Source organism: Mus caroli, unplaced genomic scaffold (assembly GCF_978045245.1).
Source record: "Mus caroli unplaced genomic scaffold, Mus_caroli_1 scaffold_8, whole genome shotgun sequence".
NCBI classification, from domain to species: Eukaryota; Metazoa; Chordata; class Mammalia; order Rodentia; family Muridae; genus Mus; species Mus caroli.
Genome location: NW_028227263.1, coordinates 97,650,716 through 97,669,626, shown reverse-complemented (window position 1 = coordinate 97,669,626; position 18,911 = coordinate 97,650,716). Strand labels below are relative to the sequence as shown.

Sequence of the window (18,911 nt, the reverse complement as noted above, 5' to 3'; positions counted from 1 at the left end):
TTGAACAGCTCAAACCTTGTTCAACTTCTGCAAGACAGAGATGGGGTAAATGCTGAAGACACAGCAGGGTGCCGGGATGCTCAGAGCTGGGGAGTTTGGCAAGAGAGCCGCTGTTTATGGAATTCCTCCATACTTAGCTCTTAAGTTCACCACTGGCTCTCTATTCAATGGTCTATTCAATTCCAACCTGCTTGACAGCCAGTGTAACAGTTTTGGAGATGGGAGGGAATGCAAGATCTCACACAGCAATGCGTGACAGCAGCCAATGCTGGAATTCAAGCCCACTGGGCTACAAAGCCAGTGTCCTTATTCTTTTGGATCAGACTTGCTTTTCCGGGAACAGGGCCCTCTACTCCAAAGTCCATTCTGGCTTATTTGCCCCCACCCCCACCCCGACCCCCAACTTGCCTGTTTATGACCAAGGAGACTTCCAAAAGAACTGGTAAGAAAAGCTCCAATGGGAGTTAGGACCACCCCGACCCCCAACTTGCCTGTTTATGACCAAGGAGACTTCCAAAAGAACTGGTAAGAAAAGCTCCAATGGGAGTTAGGACCACCAGTGTGCTGACCTTCTGGCCTTCCTGTTGCAAGCTCTGGGAACAGAAAAACAGATTCCATCCATTTTAACTTCCAAGAGATACCACCAGTGGTCACACATGGCTCAGGGAGGATTAGCTAAGGATGTGTGAGTGCTAGCCTGTCAAGATGTCCCAGGCAGATACCCAGCTGCAGAAGACTGTTGGAAGAGCTCTCACCCTGCACCAAGTTATCGGGTGTGATAGATAGTTGGAGGAATGTTCCATCAGAGAAGAAAAAGGCCAAGCCATGGTTCCAATCTGGGGACATGTGTACTCTCTGTTATTGATAAAGATGGGAGTCTGTTCTAGGAGGTCTGGTGCCAGGGCTAGGCTAAGCCTACTCTATGCCTGGGTTTGAAACAGCCAGAATGTCTGTAGGAGAATCTGCTAGGTGTAGGTATCTTAGTAGGTAACCCGAGACATGTAGAAGGTTATCTCTTTGAGCTTATAGTCAAAATTTGCACAGTACCACAGTGGTTAAATTATTAGCTTAGCAACTAAACTAGTAAAATACCCATATTGCCTTCCTCACTATATGAGTTTGGGTAAGTTTCTCTTCTACTAAGGCCTCAGTATTCTGTTACTTCCTTGTGAGTTTTTGCTGAGGAATAAATTGAATTATATTCTCTTTCTCCCTGTCTCTGTCCCTGTCTCCCCAACTGTCCCTGTCTCTCTGTGTCTCTGTCTCTCATCTCAATCCCCAGGGTCTCGTGTAGCCCAGGCTGACCTCAAACTCCCTAGTCAATGATGACTTAGAACTTCTGATCCATCTGTCTCTGTTTCCAGAATCCTGAGATTACAGACACTTGCCACTGTGTTGGATTTCTGTAGCATTAGTGATGGGGAATGCAGGCATCATGCATGCTAGGCAAGCACACAGTAGGCTGAGCAATATCCCCAGCCTGATGTATATATTTTCTAAGAAAAAAAAATATATATACACACACACATACACATATATATGTGTGTATGTATATGTATATATATGTTATACATATATACACACACACATATACACACATATACATACATACATACATATATTTATTGTAACCAGACATAGTCATGGTACACATTTTTATTTTTCCCACTTGGGGATGCAAAGGTAGGTAGATCTCTATGAGGCTGAGGCCAGCCCATTCTTCATGGAGAGGCCAACCAGGGCTACATAATGAGACCCTGCCTCAAAACAAAACAAAACAAAAACTAGAAAGAAAAGAAAAGAAAAACAGAAAAGTGTTATTTTATTCTCTCTGTGTGTGCTCATCCCATGGCAGGTGTCAGAGCACAGCTTGTGAGCCATTGTCTTCCACCGTAACGTGGGTTGCAGGAGTTGAACCTGAGCCATTAGTACCTTTCCCTTGTCCAACAGGCCCCTGGTGCACATATATTTTTTTAAAGTTTTATTTTAAAGATTTATTTTATTTATATGAGTACACTGTAGCTGTCATCAGACACATCAGAAGAGGGCATCGGATCCCATTACAGATGGTTGTGAGCCACCATGTAGTTGCTGGGAATTGAACTCAGGACCTTTGGAAGAGCAGTCAGTGCTCTTACCCACTGAGCCATCTCTCCAGCCCTCTGGTGCACATATTTAACAAAACAAAACAAAGCAAGTTAGCCTGTACCTGGAGCACTGGAGCACACAGTGAGCTGTAGGTTTCAGTGCCACTGTTATTAACTGCATTACAGTGTAACGTGGAAAAGAGGTCTATGGGCATGGAAAAACAACTCAGTGGTCTAGTCTGTAAGAGGTGCTACAGCCCCAGTGCATCTTAGAACATATTTATATGTGTTGGGACGTGTTCCCATGTAAGGTCCATGAGACAGAGGCTTTGAAATGTCTTTGAAGTATTCACAGGACAGAGAGCTCCCCTGGTTCATGGTGGCACCTGAGAAATATTAGTCAGATGGATGCTTCCAAAGTCTCTTCTTCCTGCCTAAGGCCTTTGCACATGCAGTTTCTTCTCAGTGCCATGGTCCTCTCTAGATGCTCCTCATACTAAATTTGCCTCATTCTTTAGGGTCCTTCTAGAAGTTTCTGTCCGGCCACCACTTCCCACATCACCCTTGCAATCTAAACTAGGTCAATGTCTGTATATCTCTCTCTCTAAGGCCACACCCCCTTCCCTTATGGTGTCTGTCACATCTCACAGCTGTGCATTTTATTATGTCTTTGCATCCCATGGTTGCTTCTCTCAATGACTGCCAGTTCCACAAAGCATGGAGACTAATCTTCCAGGTTCTGAGACCCTACGTGATGCCTGGCAAACCGTGGGCATCGAGTTCATTTTGATTCAGTGCATGCCAGAAGGAACTAGAAGAAGGAAACCAGGCTGAGGTCAGCTTTCAAATCAAGAAGACGGTAGCATTGTATGTCTCTTGACTGGCTTTGACCAGCCAGTGCCTGTGTCATAACCTGCAGTGTGTATGTAGTAGCTATGCATTCCTTGGTTCCCAAACCTTAGGGCATATGTGCTCTGCACACAGATATGGGACCTTCCCTCTGCCCCTCACATGGCTGAGTTTTTTAGTTGTTCCTTCCTCATGTCCCATCTCTGGTCCTTTGTACATAGCTGCAGCTCGATGTGTGTTTTAGGAAGGACCAAGCAAGTGCAAGCACCACCAGGAGGCTGTAATGGATGGAGGTTGAATAGGGGCTTCCTGTCTACACTGGGCTCTCCTCCACTCCTATAGGAAGGAGTTTGTCCTGTTGGGTAGCATGGCCTCAGGCCAGGTCTTGCCCAGTTCACGTGCATTTCTCGCCTGACCTGCCTGGCCCCTTCTAGGCAGCTCATCTAGGGGGCTTGTTTCTCTGCGTGTCCAACCCAAAAGCACTGCTGACTTACTTCCCCTTTCTTGTTCATACACAGCTTCTCCCTTCCAGTCCCCTCCCCCAGCCTCAAGGCCCCCAGGCCCCAGAGCATTCCTCTCCCTTTGTGTCCTTCGGCCCTGCAGTTCATTAACTGCATACTCCTATCTCTTCCTGGGCTTCGTGGCCAGCAGGTCAGGCTCTTCCAAAGAGAGTTGTCTAATTATCTTACTTGTCTGAGAATGCAGGCTGGCATCGTGGGGAGCAAAAGCTCAGAGACAAAGCTGGGTGGGAGTGAGCCCAGTTGCTGTTGCCAGTTGAATGTTTCCCAGATCGGAGGAGTTTGCAGGCTTGCTTGCTCCCTTGCTTGGGTGTGTTAGACTGTCTGCAGAGCTAGATGCAAAGTTCTCCCTGCCAGTGGAACGACAGGAAGATTGGGAACAAAGGGAAGGGGACAGGCTGGTGCTGGTGGGGCTAGAGGTGGCTGTCTGCAAGTGGCAGAGTCAATGGCCCCTTTCTTATCACCTCTCCCTCTACTCTGCTTGCTTTCCTCCTGGGGCCCTTGGCCTCCTCTTCCCCCCAGACCTTTTGCTCTCTTTTTCTCCTCCATTAGTCTTTCCTTACAGGAAAAAAAAAAAAGTAGAGGTTGCTGTGACTTCCTCACAATGTAAGCAGATGTCCGAGGTGTCCTTAAGTCCTTAAGTAGTCCCCATATTGGCTTGGCGTGCATGGGTGAGCTCTAATTCAGCATGTGTCCTGTCCACAGACTGACGCTGAGAAGCACTCACAGGTGGAGAGGAATTCCATGTGGTCTGGTGACGACATCAAGAAATCAGATGGAGGCTCAGACAGTGGTGTGAAGATGGAGCCGGGCTCCAAGTGGAGGCGGAATCCTTCAGACATGTCCGATGAGTCGGACAAAAGTGTGTCTGGCAAGAAGAATCCAGTCCTCTCACAGACAGGCTCATGGCGGAGAGGCATGACGGCAGAGGTGGGCATCACCATGCCAAGGACCAAGCCATCGGCTCCAACAGGCACACTGAAGACTCCAGGGACTGGTGAGTGAGAGGCCAAATCATGGTGACTTTAATGGGGGCTTTACATTACATGTAACTTCTTCAGGTTGCTGTTTTGCCCACAACTGTTTTTGTGGTGTGTATGCATAGCTGTATGCATGTGTGTGTGTATGTATGTGTGCACGTGTGTGTGATATATGTACACAGGTGTGAGTATGCCAGTACATACTATGTGGACATGCATGAGGACACCAGAGGATAATCTCAGATATGTTCTACAACACCATCACCTCCTCCCACCACTCTTTTTTTGTTTTGGCTACCATCTATCTGTCCGTATATCTATCATCTACCTGTCTACCATCTATATCTGTCTAATCTACCAGTCTGTCTGTCTGTCTATCTGTATATCTATCATCTATCTGTCTGTCTGTCCTATCTATCCATCTACTTTTCTTTTCTTTTCTTTTCTTTTCTTTTCTTTTCTTTTCTTTTCTTTTCTTTTCTTTCTTTCTTTTAGACAGAGTCCCATATTGTAACCCTGGCTGTCCTGGAACTCACTCTGTAGATGAGGCTGACCTCAAACTTACAAAGACCCTTTTACCTCTCCCTCCCAAGTACTAGGATTAAAGGTGTGAAACACTACATCCAGTTCTGTTCGTTTATTTATTTATTTACTTATTTATTTGTTTGTTTATTTTATATGAGTACACTAGCTGTCTTCAGACACACCAGAAGAGGGCATCAGATCCCATTACAGATGGTTGTGAGCCACCGTGTGGTTGTTGGGAATTTAACTCAGGACTTCTGGAAGAGCAGTCAGTACTCTTAACGGCTGAGCCATCTCTCTAGCCCTCTCTCTCTCTCTCTCTCTCTCTCTCTCTCTCTCTCTCTCTCTCCCTCCCTCCCTCCCTCCCTCCCTCCCTCTCTCCCTCCCTCCCTCCCTTCCCCCTTTTCCTCTCTCCCCCCTCCCTCCCTTCCCCCTCTTCCTCTCTCCCCCCTCCCTCCCTTCCCCCTCTTCCTCCCTCTCCCCCCCCCCTTTCTTTTTGCCAGAGTCTCTTAATAGCCTGGAGATCACCAAGTAGGTTAGGCTGGCTAGTAAGCTAGGTGGCTATCCTCCTGCCTCTGCCTCCTCAGCACTTGGATTATAAATATACACCACCACAACTGCCTTTTTAAGGGTCGGTTCTGGGCTCTCTAACTCAATCCCTCATGTCTGTAAGGCAAGTGTTTTACTGACGGAGCTGCCTCTTCCAGCCCCCACAACAGCTTCCTTAAAGGTTAGCTTCCCTGGCTCTTTCTGAAGAGGGGTGTGTATGCATCGACAGTGCTACCATGTGAAGCTTTTGTCACAGCCTATCAACTGGTCAGTACTCAGTTTCACCTCTCACCATCACGTTCACACACTAGTCCAAGCTCCTCAAGGTTATATTGGAATGTTGAATGCTGTACCCTAGAAATGTCAGGGTCCATGTCATAGACATGGGGGAAGAGGACAGTGTATGACAGAGTCCTGTGTGCATGGAGGTATTAATCGCTTCCTGGCTTTGCTCCGCTCTGGTCATCTGAGACTGCTTAGAAAAGAGCAAAATCAGCAACGCATCCTAAAAGACCCTGAGCAACTGCAACAGATGAGATTATCTCTGTGCAAAGCTCTCTCCTGACTTCCCCTGCCCTGTTCCCCTTCAAGAAGCAGGGCCATCACAGTCTTTAGAGGGCTACGCATCCTAAACACACTAGCCAGTAGCGTCAGGGTTTTGGTCTGACCTTGCTGGTTTCTCTCTTAGGAAAAACAGACGACGCCAAGGTGTCTGAGAAGGGAAGGCTTTCGCCCAAAGCTTCCCAGGTCAAGCGCTCCCCATCGGATGCTGGCCGCAGCAGCGGGGACGAATCCAAAAAGACCCTCCCCAGCAGCTCTAGGACGCCCACGGCCAATGCCAACAGCTTTGGGTTCAAGAAACAGAGCGGCTCTGCTGCTGGGCTGGCCATGATCACAGCCAGCGGGGCCACCGTCACCAGCAGGTCTGCCACACTGGGTAAAATCCCCAAGTCGTCCGCCCTCGTCGGTCGGCCCACGGGTCGGAAGACAAGCATGGATGGAGCACCAAACCAGGATGATGGGTATCTGTCTCTCAGCTCCCGGACGAACTTACAGTACCGGAGCCTGCCTAGGCCCAGCAAGTCCAACAGCCGGAATGGAGCAGGGAATAGATGCAGCACCAGCAGCATCGACTCTAACATGAGCAGCAAGTCGGCAGGCCTGCCAGTGCCCAAGCTGAGGGAGCCTTCCAAAACATCCCTTGGCAGCTCCCTACCAGGGCTTGTCAACCAGACGGACAAGGAGAAAGGCATCTCTTCAGACAGCGAGAGCGTGGCTTCCTGCAACTCTGTGAAAGTGAACCCAGCCACCCAGCCGGTGTCCAGCTCAGCTCAGGCCACTCTGCAGCCAGGGACCAAGTATGCAGATGTGGCCTCTCCCACACTCCGCAGGTAAGCAGGTGGGAGTGCACAGGGCTGAGGAGGGCCAGAGTAAGTGGTGTAAAGCATCCTCTGGTGGCGCTTCCACTCTTTGTAACGCTGAGTTCAAGGGCAAGCTCCTGCCGACGGGTCTGTACTCTGCATTTTTTTTTCTTCCATGCCAGGATGGGAGACAGAAAGTTCTAGAACCATGCTTCTCGACTTTATTTTAATTAGCTCTCAGATGACTTTTCTGATTCCTGCCTCAGTTTTCTTACTGTTCATTGGAGTTCACAGTATTTCCCTCCGCGTCCCTACTAAAGATCATCTTTGCGGCTGTGCTTGGCTATGGAAGGCATTCAGTGAAAGTTACAGACACCGAGAGTGAGGTCCTGGCGTACTTTTAGACCCAGACGGTAGCTCAAGGGAAGGAGTTGCATCGTGTTCTTATCTCTATAGCCTCCTGTTCTTTTATAACACATGGACAAATATTTGAAATGTTTGCTTGTAAAAATATTGTTGTATATGTGTGTGTGACATAAGTGTGTATGTGTGTTCATGCGTGTAGGCTCATGCATGTATGTGCATGCACAGGGAGGCCTGAAATTGAAGCCGGTATCTTCTTTGATGGCTGTCTGCTTTAATTACTGAGGCAGAGTCTCTTGCTGAACCCAGAGCCGGGCTAGTCTGCTAACCAGCATGCCCCAGCCTGAGTTGCTTATGAGATCCTCTGCCTCTGCCTTCCTAGTCTAGGATTTTGCAGGTGGGTACCACACTCCTCTTCATCCTTCACGTGAGTTCTGGGCCTCAGACATCCCATCCTCATGCTTGGTTGTGAGGGCATTACACAGTGAGGCATCTCTTTAGCTGGGCTGTTCCCTTTTCTTTTATATAAACCTCTAAAAGCAGATTAACCTCTAATAAAAATGGACTTCCTAGCCCCTTTGGAAAGAATGTCTTCCCCATAGCTCTCTACTTGGTGGAATTTCTCAAGGTAGTAAACGTGCCCTTTAACTTTTCCTTTTACATCACTCACAGGACCCTTTTCTTTTTGGTTTTCTTCTCCTCCACTTCCTCTTCCTCTTCCTCCTCCTCCTCTTCCTCCTCTTCCTCCTCCTCCTCCTTCTTCTTCTTCTTCTTTTTTTTTTCCTCCATAGCTATCTTGGAACTCATTGTGTAGAACAGGCTAGTTTCAAACCCACAGAGATCTACCTGCCTCTGCTTCCCAAGTTGGGATTAAAGGCATGAGCCACCAAGCCCCACTACTGGCTCATTTTTAAACATTTTGTTTGTTTGCTTATTTCTTTATTTAATGTATGTGAGTGCTCTATCTACATGTACACTTGCATGCCAGAAGAGGGCATCAGACCACATTATAGAGGGTTGTGAGCCACCATGTGGTTGCTGGGAATTGAACTAAGGACCCCTGGAAGAGCAGCCAGTGCTCTTAACCACTGAGCCATCTCTCCAGTCCTCTGAATGGCAGTTGTATAGCTCTCACATTGCCTTCTGGGTCATGACAGACCCCAGAATGATGTTAGTGAAAACAGAAATGGGTCCCAGGACTCATATGTGAGGATGAACAGGGATGTCTGAAAATTCCAGAAGAGTTCCACACACGGGTTGAAAGAATCTATGTGGTGTACCCTGTCTAGGCTTAATTATTAGGACTCCAGAAATCATATTTTTAAGGGGGAAGGTCCTATTGGGCTGTTCTTGGCTGTTTTATCACACTAGCACATCAGTGAAAAAATTTCCCTACTGTTTACCTCGAGGAGATGAATGAAATGTGGTCTTCAGATTTCCTGGGGAGGCTACAGTGGCAGTTGCTACACCTTCAGGCTAATGTACAGGGATCTTTAAAAACACATGGGCTCCTAACATACTCTTTCCTTAAGTCTCCCTGGGGTTCTAGCTGTGCATTTATTGTGTGGCAAGGAGAAGCCCTCAGTGGAGTGAGACAGGTAACTCTCTCTTCAAGTGATTCCAAGCATTCAGACAGCAGGGCACGTGGATTTGTATGTGGGGCTGGAAGCCAGGCAAAAGGGTTAACTTGGTTAACAATGAAAAGAGCCTGGTCACCAAAGAGTTGTCCATTAACAGGGAGGTGCAGCTGCTGAGGGTATCTCCCGATGCCCAGATTTCAGAGCAGGATAGCACATTCCCTGATTCTGCCATTAGATATTGTAGTGAGGGTTATATATCCCCCTTGTGGCTCACAGATACTGTGATCTGAAGGACTACTTCAAAGTCAGACTCAAACCACTCCAGGCAACAAGGTGAAAGGCCCATCTCATCTGCCTGTCACGACGTGTAGTCTTTTTGTCAGTTATCAGGGTGACTTGCTCCCTTCACGGCATTTTGAGTGTGGGATTAGATCCCTTGCATTCACCCTCTGGCTTGGAGCAGGTTTCACCAGAGGGCTCTCTGCCCATGAAAGAGAAGGGCCCCGTGCCTTCCCTGTACAGATGTCACATGTGCAGGACCGAGCAGAAGGTGGCATGGCAAGGCATGGCATTTCCGTGTGCCTGTTTCAGAGGTGTAATTTATCCCGGTGTGCTTAGTCTGATGTCTTGTGGACCCAGCACGTTTCTGTGTATGGTGTTAGCACACATAGGTTCTCTTGGACCCTGCCTTTCTGTGGCTCATACATCCGTGTCCATATTTCTCCTGAGCTCCCAGCAGTGTAGGCTCATGGTCTTGATCCTTTGTATTATGCTGAGAGACCAAAGAAACCAAGTCCCAAGGCTTCTTACACTAGGTATCACAGAAAGAAGAAACTCTTTTCTTTCTAGAAGATTCCTGGGTAGGGGCTAGAGAAAGAAAGGGGAAGCAAGATCGTTGAGGGGGTGTGGCTGAGTCTATGGGAAAGCCTTCTTGTCACCTGGGCTTACAGCTGCTGCCTAGAGCTAGAAAGAGGTCCCTAGGAAGCACTGGTATCCAGCCCCACCTAACCTCAAGCCCTTCTCTAGAGAGACCCTAGTGAGTCTGCAGGAGAGACCACTGCCCTTTCCAAGGGTCTCACGACCTCCTCTGCCTCAGGAGCTCTGCACACCTTGGTCTGGCCCAGGTATTTGTCCCACACAACCCTTTGTCTCTTCGCAGACTCTTTGGTGGGAAGCCTACCAAGCCCATCGCCACAGCCGAAACCATGAAAAGTGCAGTGGTCATCTCCAACCCTCATGCCACCCTGACCCAGCAAGGTAACCTAGAGTCCCCCTCAGGCAGCGGTGTCCTGAGCAGTGGGAGCAGCAGCCCTCTCTACAGTAAGAACGTGGACCTCAACCAGTCTCCTCTAGCGTCCAGCCCCAGCTCAGCCCACTCGGGCCCTTCTAACAGCCTCACCTGGGGTACCAGCTCGTCGGCAGTGAGCAAGGACGGCCTGGGCTTCCAGTCTGTTAGCAGCCTGCACACCAGCTGTGAGTCTATTGACATATCCCTCGGCAGCGGAGGGGGCTTGAGTCACAACTCCTCCCCTGGTCCAGTGGCCTCCACTAAGGAAGACTCCTTGATGCCTTTTGTCCGCACCAGCAGTGTGAAGACCACACTGTCGGAAAGGTTGGTGCCACGCCCTCAGGAAGATTTCCTTCCCTAGATACAGACGTGAGGTTAGGGATCTAAAAACTACTTCGCTGTTACCTGGCAGGTTCTCTCTCTCTCTCTCTCTCTCTCTCTCTCTCTCTCTCTCTCTCTCTCTCTCTCTCTCTCTCTCTCCCCCCCCCCCCTCTCTCTCTCTTCTGTCTTGGAACTCTCTCTATAGACCAGGCTGGTCTTGAACTCAAAGATCCACCTGTTCTGCCTCCCAAATACTGATAGCCAGGCATGCCAGTGAGTACCTGCTCCATTGTCTGCTAAAGCCAAGGGAAGGTGGCAAGAAGGAGGCCATCCCAGACCCCAGTGCTCACCCAGGTGCTTATTAAAGGTGTGCACCACCATGCCCAGCTTGGTTTTGATCTTTCTGATAAGTCTTCCTTTCCACTGGAAGTCAGTTTAGGAGAGAGCTCATCTGGACTGCTTCCTGCTATCTCTTTCCCTTGGTGCTTGGAGCCACCAGATGGGACAGATTTATGCTACTGTCTGAAATGACACTCAGCATCGGAAAGCCCTCCCGTTGCCGAGGGCTTGCCAACTTCAGCTCCTTCTTTCTTCTTCTGGTGTAACTGAGTGAGCAGGACAGGTGACCTGGGAACAGCTGGGGATGCTTGGTGTCACCATGATAAGCGATGGAGAACCTGCAAGAGTCCTCAGAACTCAGTCTGCTACAGTCTTGGGGTGTGTCTGGTTTCCGGACCAGCCACGGGGAAGCAAAGCTGGGGTCAGCGTTGGGAGTGAGAAGTGTTCTGATGGTTGTGTATAACAGTTCCGTTTCCTTCTGTCTAATGTTCCTTCTCTTGTTTTCGACTTGCCTGGACCTCTAGCCCTCTCTCTTCCCCTGCTGCTAGCCCTAAGTTCTGCAGAAGTACTCTGCCCAGGAAACAGGACAGGTAATGACACTGCAGGCCTCCCGAGCCTCTGGGTTCTTCTGCCTGTCCGTTGTGTTGTCAAGCCAGTTGTTCTGTGCAAGGCTGTTGGCCCTGAGGCTCCCGCTTGTGTCTGTGACTCTGGTATACTCTGATAGCCAGGCATGCCAGTGAGGACCTGCTCCACGTTCTGCTAAAGCCCAGGGAAAAGTGGCAAGTGGGTGGCCATTCCAAACCCCAATGCTCACCCAGGGCTGCAGGGGCTCTCACTGGCATCCCCATGGTGTCTGTGGCATGTTCCTGCCTCAAGTCTTGCTTTTTCCTCCCTACCCCTCCCGATACTCTCTGCCACCTACTGTGTAGCCTGGCCCTCAACCTCTGTCTCTTCCCCGCACCCTACCCCTTCCCAGCCCAGCTGGCTCTTCTCCCTTGAACGCTTTTGCTGCCGTCTGGCTCACCGTGTATCGTTCCTAGTATCCTGTTGTGTGTGTGTCTATATTCAGCAATGATAATGGTACGGAGTGCCTAGAGGGCCGGGGCTTTGACAACTCAAGAAGCCTGGGTCTGCCCCAAGCCGTGGGTGGGCCTCAGAGATGGAAGTTGACCCTGAGTTTCTGGAGGAGTGGTGACTTGGCCAAACATAACAAGCAGATGTTGTTTCATGCTTAGGGGGAGAAAAAAATTAATGGAAACCCCCTTCACCCCATCCACAGCACAAACGTTTCTGTGAGACTTAGAAACCAGGCCTTTAAACCCCTGCACTTTAGACATTCAGATGCCTTGACTCTATCAGCCAGCAAGTTCCAACATGCCCAGGCTCCTGCCCAGGGCTCAGCTTCTGGCTACGCCCTTGCTGGGCAGGAACAAGGAGACATTGAGAGGGACCTGGAATTTACTTCATCACACATGAATTCCAAATATGCAGACTGCTGCCTCTCGAAACCCTCCAATGAGTCTCTGCCCCTTCTTGAAACCTTTGCCAGAGGCAGCAGGGTTGGGGAGAGGAGCTGAGGGGTACATAGGTGGGACACAGGGCAGCACAGACCATGCTCCTAGATGATACAGCCCCATGCCTTGGCTTTGAACCTGTGGAAAAGGAGGAACAGTTGGGGTTCACGACTCAGGCCACCTTGTGAAGTGGGGTAAAGTATGCACTGGTGTGGACACAGACAGGGCCAGGTTTCTTTTGTATACTGTGTGGACGTGCTGCATGCCTGGCTGGTGGTGGGCGCCTGCCCCTTGGGGGTCCTCGTGCCCCTCCCCAGCCTTCTTGCCTTCCTTCTCTTAAGTCCCCTGTGCTTCTCTGAAGTTCTTGATTTTGTTTTAACTTTTCTACAGTGACCCGCACCTTGATAGGAACACTTTGCCTAAGAAAGGACTCAGGTATCTGTCCCCTCCTTGTACCCATGCCATCTGTTGTGGCTGTGGAGCTTGGCTGTGTCATCCTCATTGCTGCTGGGCTGGGCTCGGCTGGGGTCCCTGCTTTGACCACCGCAGCTGGATTTTTGGATGACAGACCCCTCTCTCATTCTCATCTCTCCATTTGTGGCTTACTTGCTTGAGCAGGGTCTGTGCTTTGTGAAGTTTCATGTGGCAGAGCCATCTCACCACCAGCATCCCTGAGCCAGGAACAGTGACTGCTCCTGGTGGGCCGGCAGGAGGGGTGCTGAGCACGTCATGACTGTCTGTACACACAGCTGCTTCCAAAGGAGGACATGACTTAGAGCATGTGGCTTTGTCAGCTGACCCCATTTTAAAACTCTAGCTGCTTCTGGCTGGAAATACAGCTTCATGGTAGAGCATTTGCCTGCTCTAATAAGGCTATGGGTTCAATCCCAAGCACCACCAAATAATAAATAATAAAAATAATAACTTAAAAATACCTTTGTGGCTATGAAACATCACTAAGAGTTGTCTTAATGTCCTAATTAATGAGTGGGTCAGCTATCAATACCCATCCAGAAATGCATATGATTGGTTTTTGGTGGAATGAAAAAAAAAAACAAAAGACCAAAAAAGAATGCTTTTGCTTCTGTAGTAAGCCGGGCCTCTGCTGCTTGTTGGTGCTAATCCTGATGAAGCAGGATGCTCTAAGTCACCACTGCTCAAATCATGTCATCACTGTCACCAGCCTGAGGTGCTTCAGTTTGCTCACAATCCCTGTGGACCTCTGTCAGTTCTGCCTTCTTAAAAAAGCCTTGCTGTTTGTAGCCCTGGCTTCCCCCTGCATTAAGCATTAAGTATTTTCACGTGAAGTGAAATGTCGTGTTGCTGTCTTGTGTGTGTCTAGTTAATAACCCAAGGCTCTTAAGACCCAGAGCATTTCGAACGTTGTTAACGTGAGGTGGGTATCAACTCAAGAAGGCATGCACTGATGCCTCCCAGTAGAGTTCTGCACTAGAGCCTTCCATCGTGTGTGTCCGCTGGATATGTTAATGACTGATGCCACCATTGCCCCTTGTCTTTGAGACTGGGTCTCATGTGGCCCCGACTAGCCTTGAACTTGCTATGTAGCTGCGGATGATCTTTGGACTTTTGATCCTCCTGCCTCCACTTCTCAAAGTGCTGGAATTGCAGGCTTGCACTAACAGTGCTGCACATTGATCCCAGGGCTTCCTGTGCCCTCAGCAAACACTCCACCCACTGAGAGAAATTCATGACCCACTGTTACCCAAAGAGTCAGGAAGCTAACTTTTAAGTAGTTACATTTTGAAATGCTGTGTACATGTCTGTAAGAGATCTATTAAAGCTATGCAGTTCTGGATTTTTTTTTTTTTTTTTTTTTATTATATGTAAGTACACTGTAGCTGTCTTCAGACACTCCAGAAGAGGGCGCCAGATCTCGTTACGGATGGTTGTGAGCCACCATGTGGTTGCTGGGATTTGAACTCTGGACCTTCGGAAGAGCAGTCGGGTGCTCTTACCCACTGAGCCATCTCACCAGCCCGCAGTTCTGGATTTTTAAAATTGATTGTCTAAACATTCAGGATGGGGTTTTATGACAACCTATTTCCAGGCACCCGATATGCCTTTCGAGGGTGTATATCCATCAACAAGAGTGAGAACAGTCTTCTCATTCATACTGGTTTTCTGTCTAGCTTGCCTCCTCAACACACTCATATTGGGTAGCAAATTCCTGATCAGCAGCCACCCTAGCAGTGTGGGTACTACAGAAGTTCAGGGCGCTGCCTATGGGAAGAGAGGAAAGAGCACGAAGTTTGGAATCAGACAAGCATGGGTTAGAATCTCAGCTCTGTGGTCCCAGTTTCCCAGAGCGTATAGCAGGATCCATTATGTTGTGTTACTAAGTTGAAACCTTAGTTAGATGATGCATGTAATGATACCTACTCTATCAGAGATGCTAGATTAATCTTCCGGTTTTGGAATACCTTGGACCCCATGACTCCCGAAGACTTCCCCACATTTAACACAGCAGTGTGTGGTTCTTTTCCTGAAACCTGTCAGTGCTACATTGTAGCAGTTAAGGGGCTGGACACGTGGCTCAGTTGGAAAGTGCCTGTGTAGCATGCAGAAAACCCTGAGTTCAACCCACAACTCCCTGTATTTTATAAAGCATACACAATTAGTCATGCCTCTAATACCAGCACTTGGGAGATAGACACGTGAGGATCAGAAGTTAAAAGTCATCTTTAGCTACATCACAAATTCAAGAACAGCCTGGGCTATTCGAGACCCCACATCACAAAAAACTGCAGCAGCTACTGTAAACACCAGCACCCCAGGTCTCTCCAAATGCCACCCACTAACACACAGTGATTCATGACCATTCACTGGTTCTGCAGCGTGCACATGCCAGCAGTTAGCTCATTAAAACTTCCTCAGAGCTCTAACAACAACCCCTCTTCCTGACAGGGAGGGGGCTTTGAGGCGACCCTGTCATGAACCAGCATGTTCCAGTCACACCCAGGGATGGCTCTTTTGAACATTTCCAGCCTTTCTCCCTCTTAGGTGTTCCCTGCAAGCTGAAAGGAATTATAATTTTCCCCAGATGCAGCCAAGTAGAGAAAAAAAAAGTTTTGAGAGACTTCATAAGTTTCAGGGCGTGTAGTGATCTGAGCTTTTTCTCCCCCCCATCTTAAATATAGCTTTCTTTGTACACACTCCCCATCAGCTGTAGGGAATGTGTGTTTGTCAGGGCTGTTCATTCCAGCCTGGTTTCTGTCTCCAGGTATACACCCACCTCCCAGCTTCGCACGCAGGAAGACGCCAAAGAATGGTTCCGGTCCCACTCAGCTGGGGGCCTGCAGGACACTGCTACCAATTCCCCCTTTTCCTCCGGCTCCAGCGTCACTTCTCCTTCAGGAACAAGATTCAACTTCTCTCAGCTTGGTGAGTCGCCGCTTGAGCCGCACCGATCCACTCTGCAGGGCAGAGATTCTTTTGTGCTTTGAAACAGGCATGTGGCCACATCCTTCTCGATATCTTAATCGGCCCTCAGCCACACAGTCAAGGAAACAAAGAAAAATCACAAAGTCCTGGGTGCTCGCAGTTACGTCAGGCCCCTGGGCTACATGCGACTTAGGATGGCCACAAATAAAGGCCAACCCTTAAAACACTATGAGATCTGTGTGTGGGAGAGGTTTTTGAAACTCAGTTGTACTGTACGGAGCCTAGACTCTGTAGATAACATAAAATCTGAGGGTCAGACACACCCACGTAGTCTTTTTCCTGTGGTTGGTATAGGGAAGATTGTAGGGGGCGGGCATACCTCCCCACCACGCTGGGTACATCCTGCTTCTCGGGCCCCTGAAGGAGACCATTTTCCAGCCTACTCCCCATTCCTTTATGAAGCCGGAAATAAGTTTTAATGAACAAGTGTTCTTGGAAATGGCTGCTGCAGACATAATGTGTTGACTGGCACGCTGAGAGGGGAGAAGGGTTTGTGACGGGCCCCACTGGAATGCTGAGGGATTCTCTATTAGAGACAGACACATAGGTGCAGATTCGACAGACAAAAGTATGAGAGAATAGTCTAAAGCTTTGTAGCAAATCAGCAAGACATCGGGAGAGATTCCATCTCGAGTTACAGGAGAGTTGGGTGCTGCTATCAGTGGATGTGTGAGGTAATGGAATGCAGGTGGGTATTTGAGGACTGGTCACTGGAGGGAAAGAAAACCCTTTTGGTCTCACCATTTAGAAGAGGCTTTTGTGAGTGTTCTAGACTTCCCATCCAGTCTAAGTGATGCCTGTATCTTGTCATCACAAACATGTAGTTTTGTTCTTTATTAAGTGTATACCTCCAAATGCAGCATGCCTGGCCAACACGGGCAGGGCTTTTGATGAGGAAGCTCAGCCTAGCTCAGGGAAGTGTGTCTCTTTGCATGCTCTTGGGAGGTGATTCCCATCTGAGCCCTGAGACCTACGCTTGTAGTGTTTGTTCCCAGCCATAACTCTTTGCAGCGAGAGGCTCTTGTCATGCGCAAATGCTTCCTATCTGATCAAAAGCCTATTTGGACTATTTTGGGCTTTTGGCTTTACAGAGAATTGTTTCAGATGAACCCGGGGAGTAATTAGCTCATGCCTGGAAGGTGACACTGGCCTGCCTGAACGTGCCAAGTTGGAACGTGAGGCCCTGAGCCTTGCTTTGGAACTGACCCGCCTTCCCTCCCGTATTTTTAGCTCTAAGCCTGTAACTCAAATGCTGATGCGACTACCTTTTAGAAATAGACAAGGGAGGGAAGTTGGCAGGCACACACACAAACTGCTGGCGATAAGCAGCCTCTCCCGGGTACCCCATCTGGGATTCAAACAGAGGTATGGATATCCAGCATCTCATTTTGCTCCTCTGGTTCCAGCGAGCCCCACCGCTGTCACCCAGATAAGCTTGTCCAACCCAACCATGCTGAGGACCCACAGCCTGTCCAATGCAGACGGCCAGTATGACCCCTACACCGACAGCCGCTTCCGGAACAGCTCCATGTCTCTGGATGAGAAGAGCCGAACAATGAGTCGGTCAGGCTCCTTCCGGGATGGGTTTGAGGAAGGTAAGGAATGAAGGAATTTGCCATCTACTAGGTCTCTTGGCACAGCACACTCGATGGGGCTCCTTCCTCTGGTCACCGGGGTAGGGATGAGGGGCTCTCACTAGGAAGCTCTGACCCTCAGGTAACCTTTCGGGATACTTAGGGAGGAGGCCTCTGCAGCAATTGCGGACCCTCAGCATTGACTGAGGTTCCTCTCCTGGCCTTGGGCCATGACTTCTTGGCACGCATCTCCATCTTCCAGCCCTGTTGTTGGCTCACTTTGTTGGCAGAGACTGCGCTGAGTTCATCTCCCTGTGCCCCACAGTTTGGGGTTGGGGGGGCAGGCAGCCCTGTTCCCATCCAGTATTTTCTAGCTTGTCTCAAGATAGAGTTTCTCAGTTTTTACCCTTCTTTCCTTCTCAGGCTGCCAACCATGGACATTTATAGCTTTGTTCCTTGTAATCAGAATTATGGAAGGAAAGTTCTACCGGTTGCTTTGTCAGCTACCTTCATAACTCACTTCATTTCTCTCACCCTCTGCTCCTCCCCCCCACCCCCACCCCGAGACATTGCCTTAGAGGAGCCCCATTCTCCAAACACTGGGCTTGTGGGAGGCTGGATGCAGGCTGAGCAAGGAGTGATGAAGAGAGGGGAGGGCCAAGGATGAACCCCAGCTCTACCCCTCCTCGGGTGCCGGAGCTTAGGCCGGATGCCTCACCTTTTTGTCTCCCTTTTTCACTGTGAAAATGAAAGTGGTAACATTTGGCTGATGGAGCTGTAAGGATTCAGAGATAATACCTGCAAGGGTTAGCTCTTTGCTAACTGCTGCCGGTTGTGCGTCCAAGCTGAAGATGAGGACTCATGAACTTGCGGAGCCCTCTGGTTGGGGGCGGGGGGGGGTGTCTCTGTTGGAACCATTTTGCTAATAGCAGGACAGAGTGTAGGAACGACTCCCTCAGCTCTCGGTCCCTGTATACAGTGGGGAATAGGCTCAGTGTGCTCTGCTCCCAGTAGAAAATCCCAAATAATAAGGGAATACAAGAGACAGACTTCTGCATCTTGGTTTTCGTTCTAAGAAAGGCTGAAAGGACTTTTGGGATCGAACAGGCACTTCTTGGTGACTTGGGACTCTTCCTCAGATTTATGTCCCCCAGCAACCCTGAGCAGAGCATGCTTGTAATCCCTTATATGGAAACTGCTGGGCTGGAGGATAAAGAGGAGAGGAGCCTGGGTGGCTGAAGGCATTATGTTAGATTTAAGGGCTGGTGTTGTAATGACTTTGAGCAGCACAGTGGGGCACATTCCTGCCCTAAGGCAATGGAGGGGGGGGGAACGTTTGCCTTAAGTTCTTTCTAGTCCATGATTGGTCAAGAAGAGCTGTAATGTGCCTCCCCTGTCTCTGAGGACAGCTCCTATGTGGAGCAATATCCCGTGCTGTCCTCTTCATCTGTCATGTGTATGTCTGAGGGAATCACAAAATAGTACCGAAACTTGTCCTGACAAGTCTACATGGTCCCACAAAGGCCAGGGACCATAGCAGACTCATCCTCGGCTAGCTCTTAGACAGTCCTTCTCGAATCAGGCAGCCTGACTTGCAGACC

General features: G+C 49.2%; 1 protein-coding gene across 5 annotated transcripts in view; it reads left to right on the top strand.

The window, feature by feature from the left end:
* Positions 1–18,911, top strand: part of Nav2 (neuron navigator 2) — a 373,079-nt gene that overhangs the window by 305,608 nt on the left and 48,560 nt on the right. For all 5 annotated transcript variants that reach the window (XM_085841707.1, XM_085841706.1, XM_085841708.1 and 2 more), the window contains 7 exons: positions 4,160–4,451; positions 6,197–6,899; positions 9,972–10,424; positions 11,285–11,350; positions 12,665–12,709; positions 15,516–15,676; positions 17,143–17,331. In XM_085841707.1, coding sequence (XP_085697833.1) covers positions 4,160–4,451; positions 6,197–6,899; positions 9,972–10,424; positions 11,285–11,350; positions 12,665–12,709; positions 15,516–15,676; positions 17,143–17,331 — 1,909 coding nt within the window. The remainder of the gene's footprint in view (positions 1–4,159; positions 4,452–6,196; positions 6,900–9,971; positions 10,425–11,284; positions 11,351–12,664; positions 12,710–15,515; positions 15,677–17,142; positions 17,332–18,911) is intronic.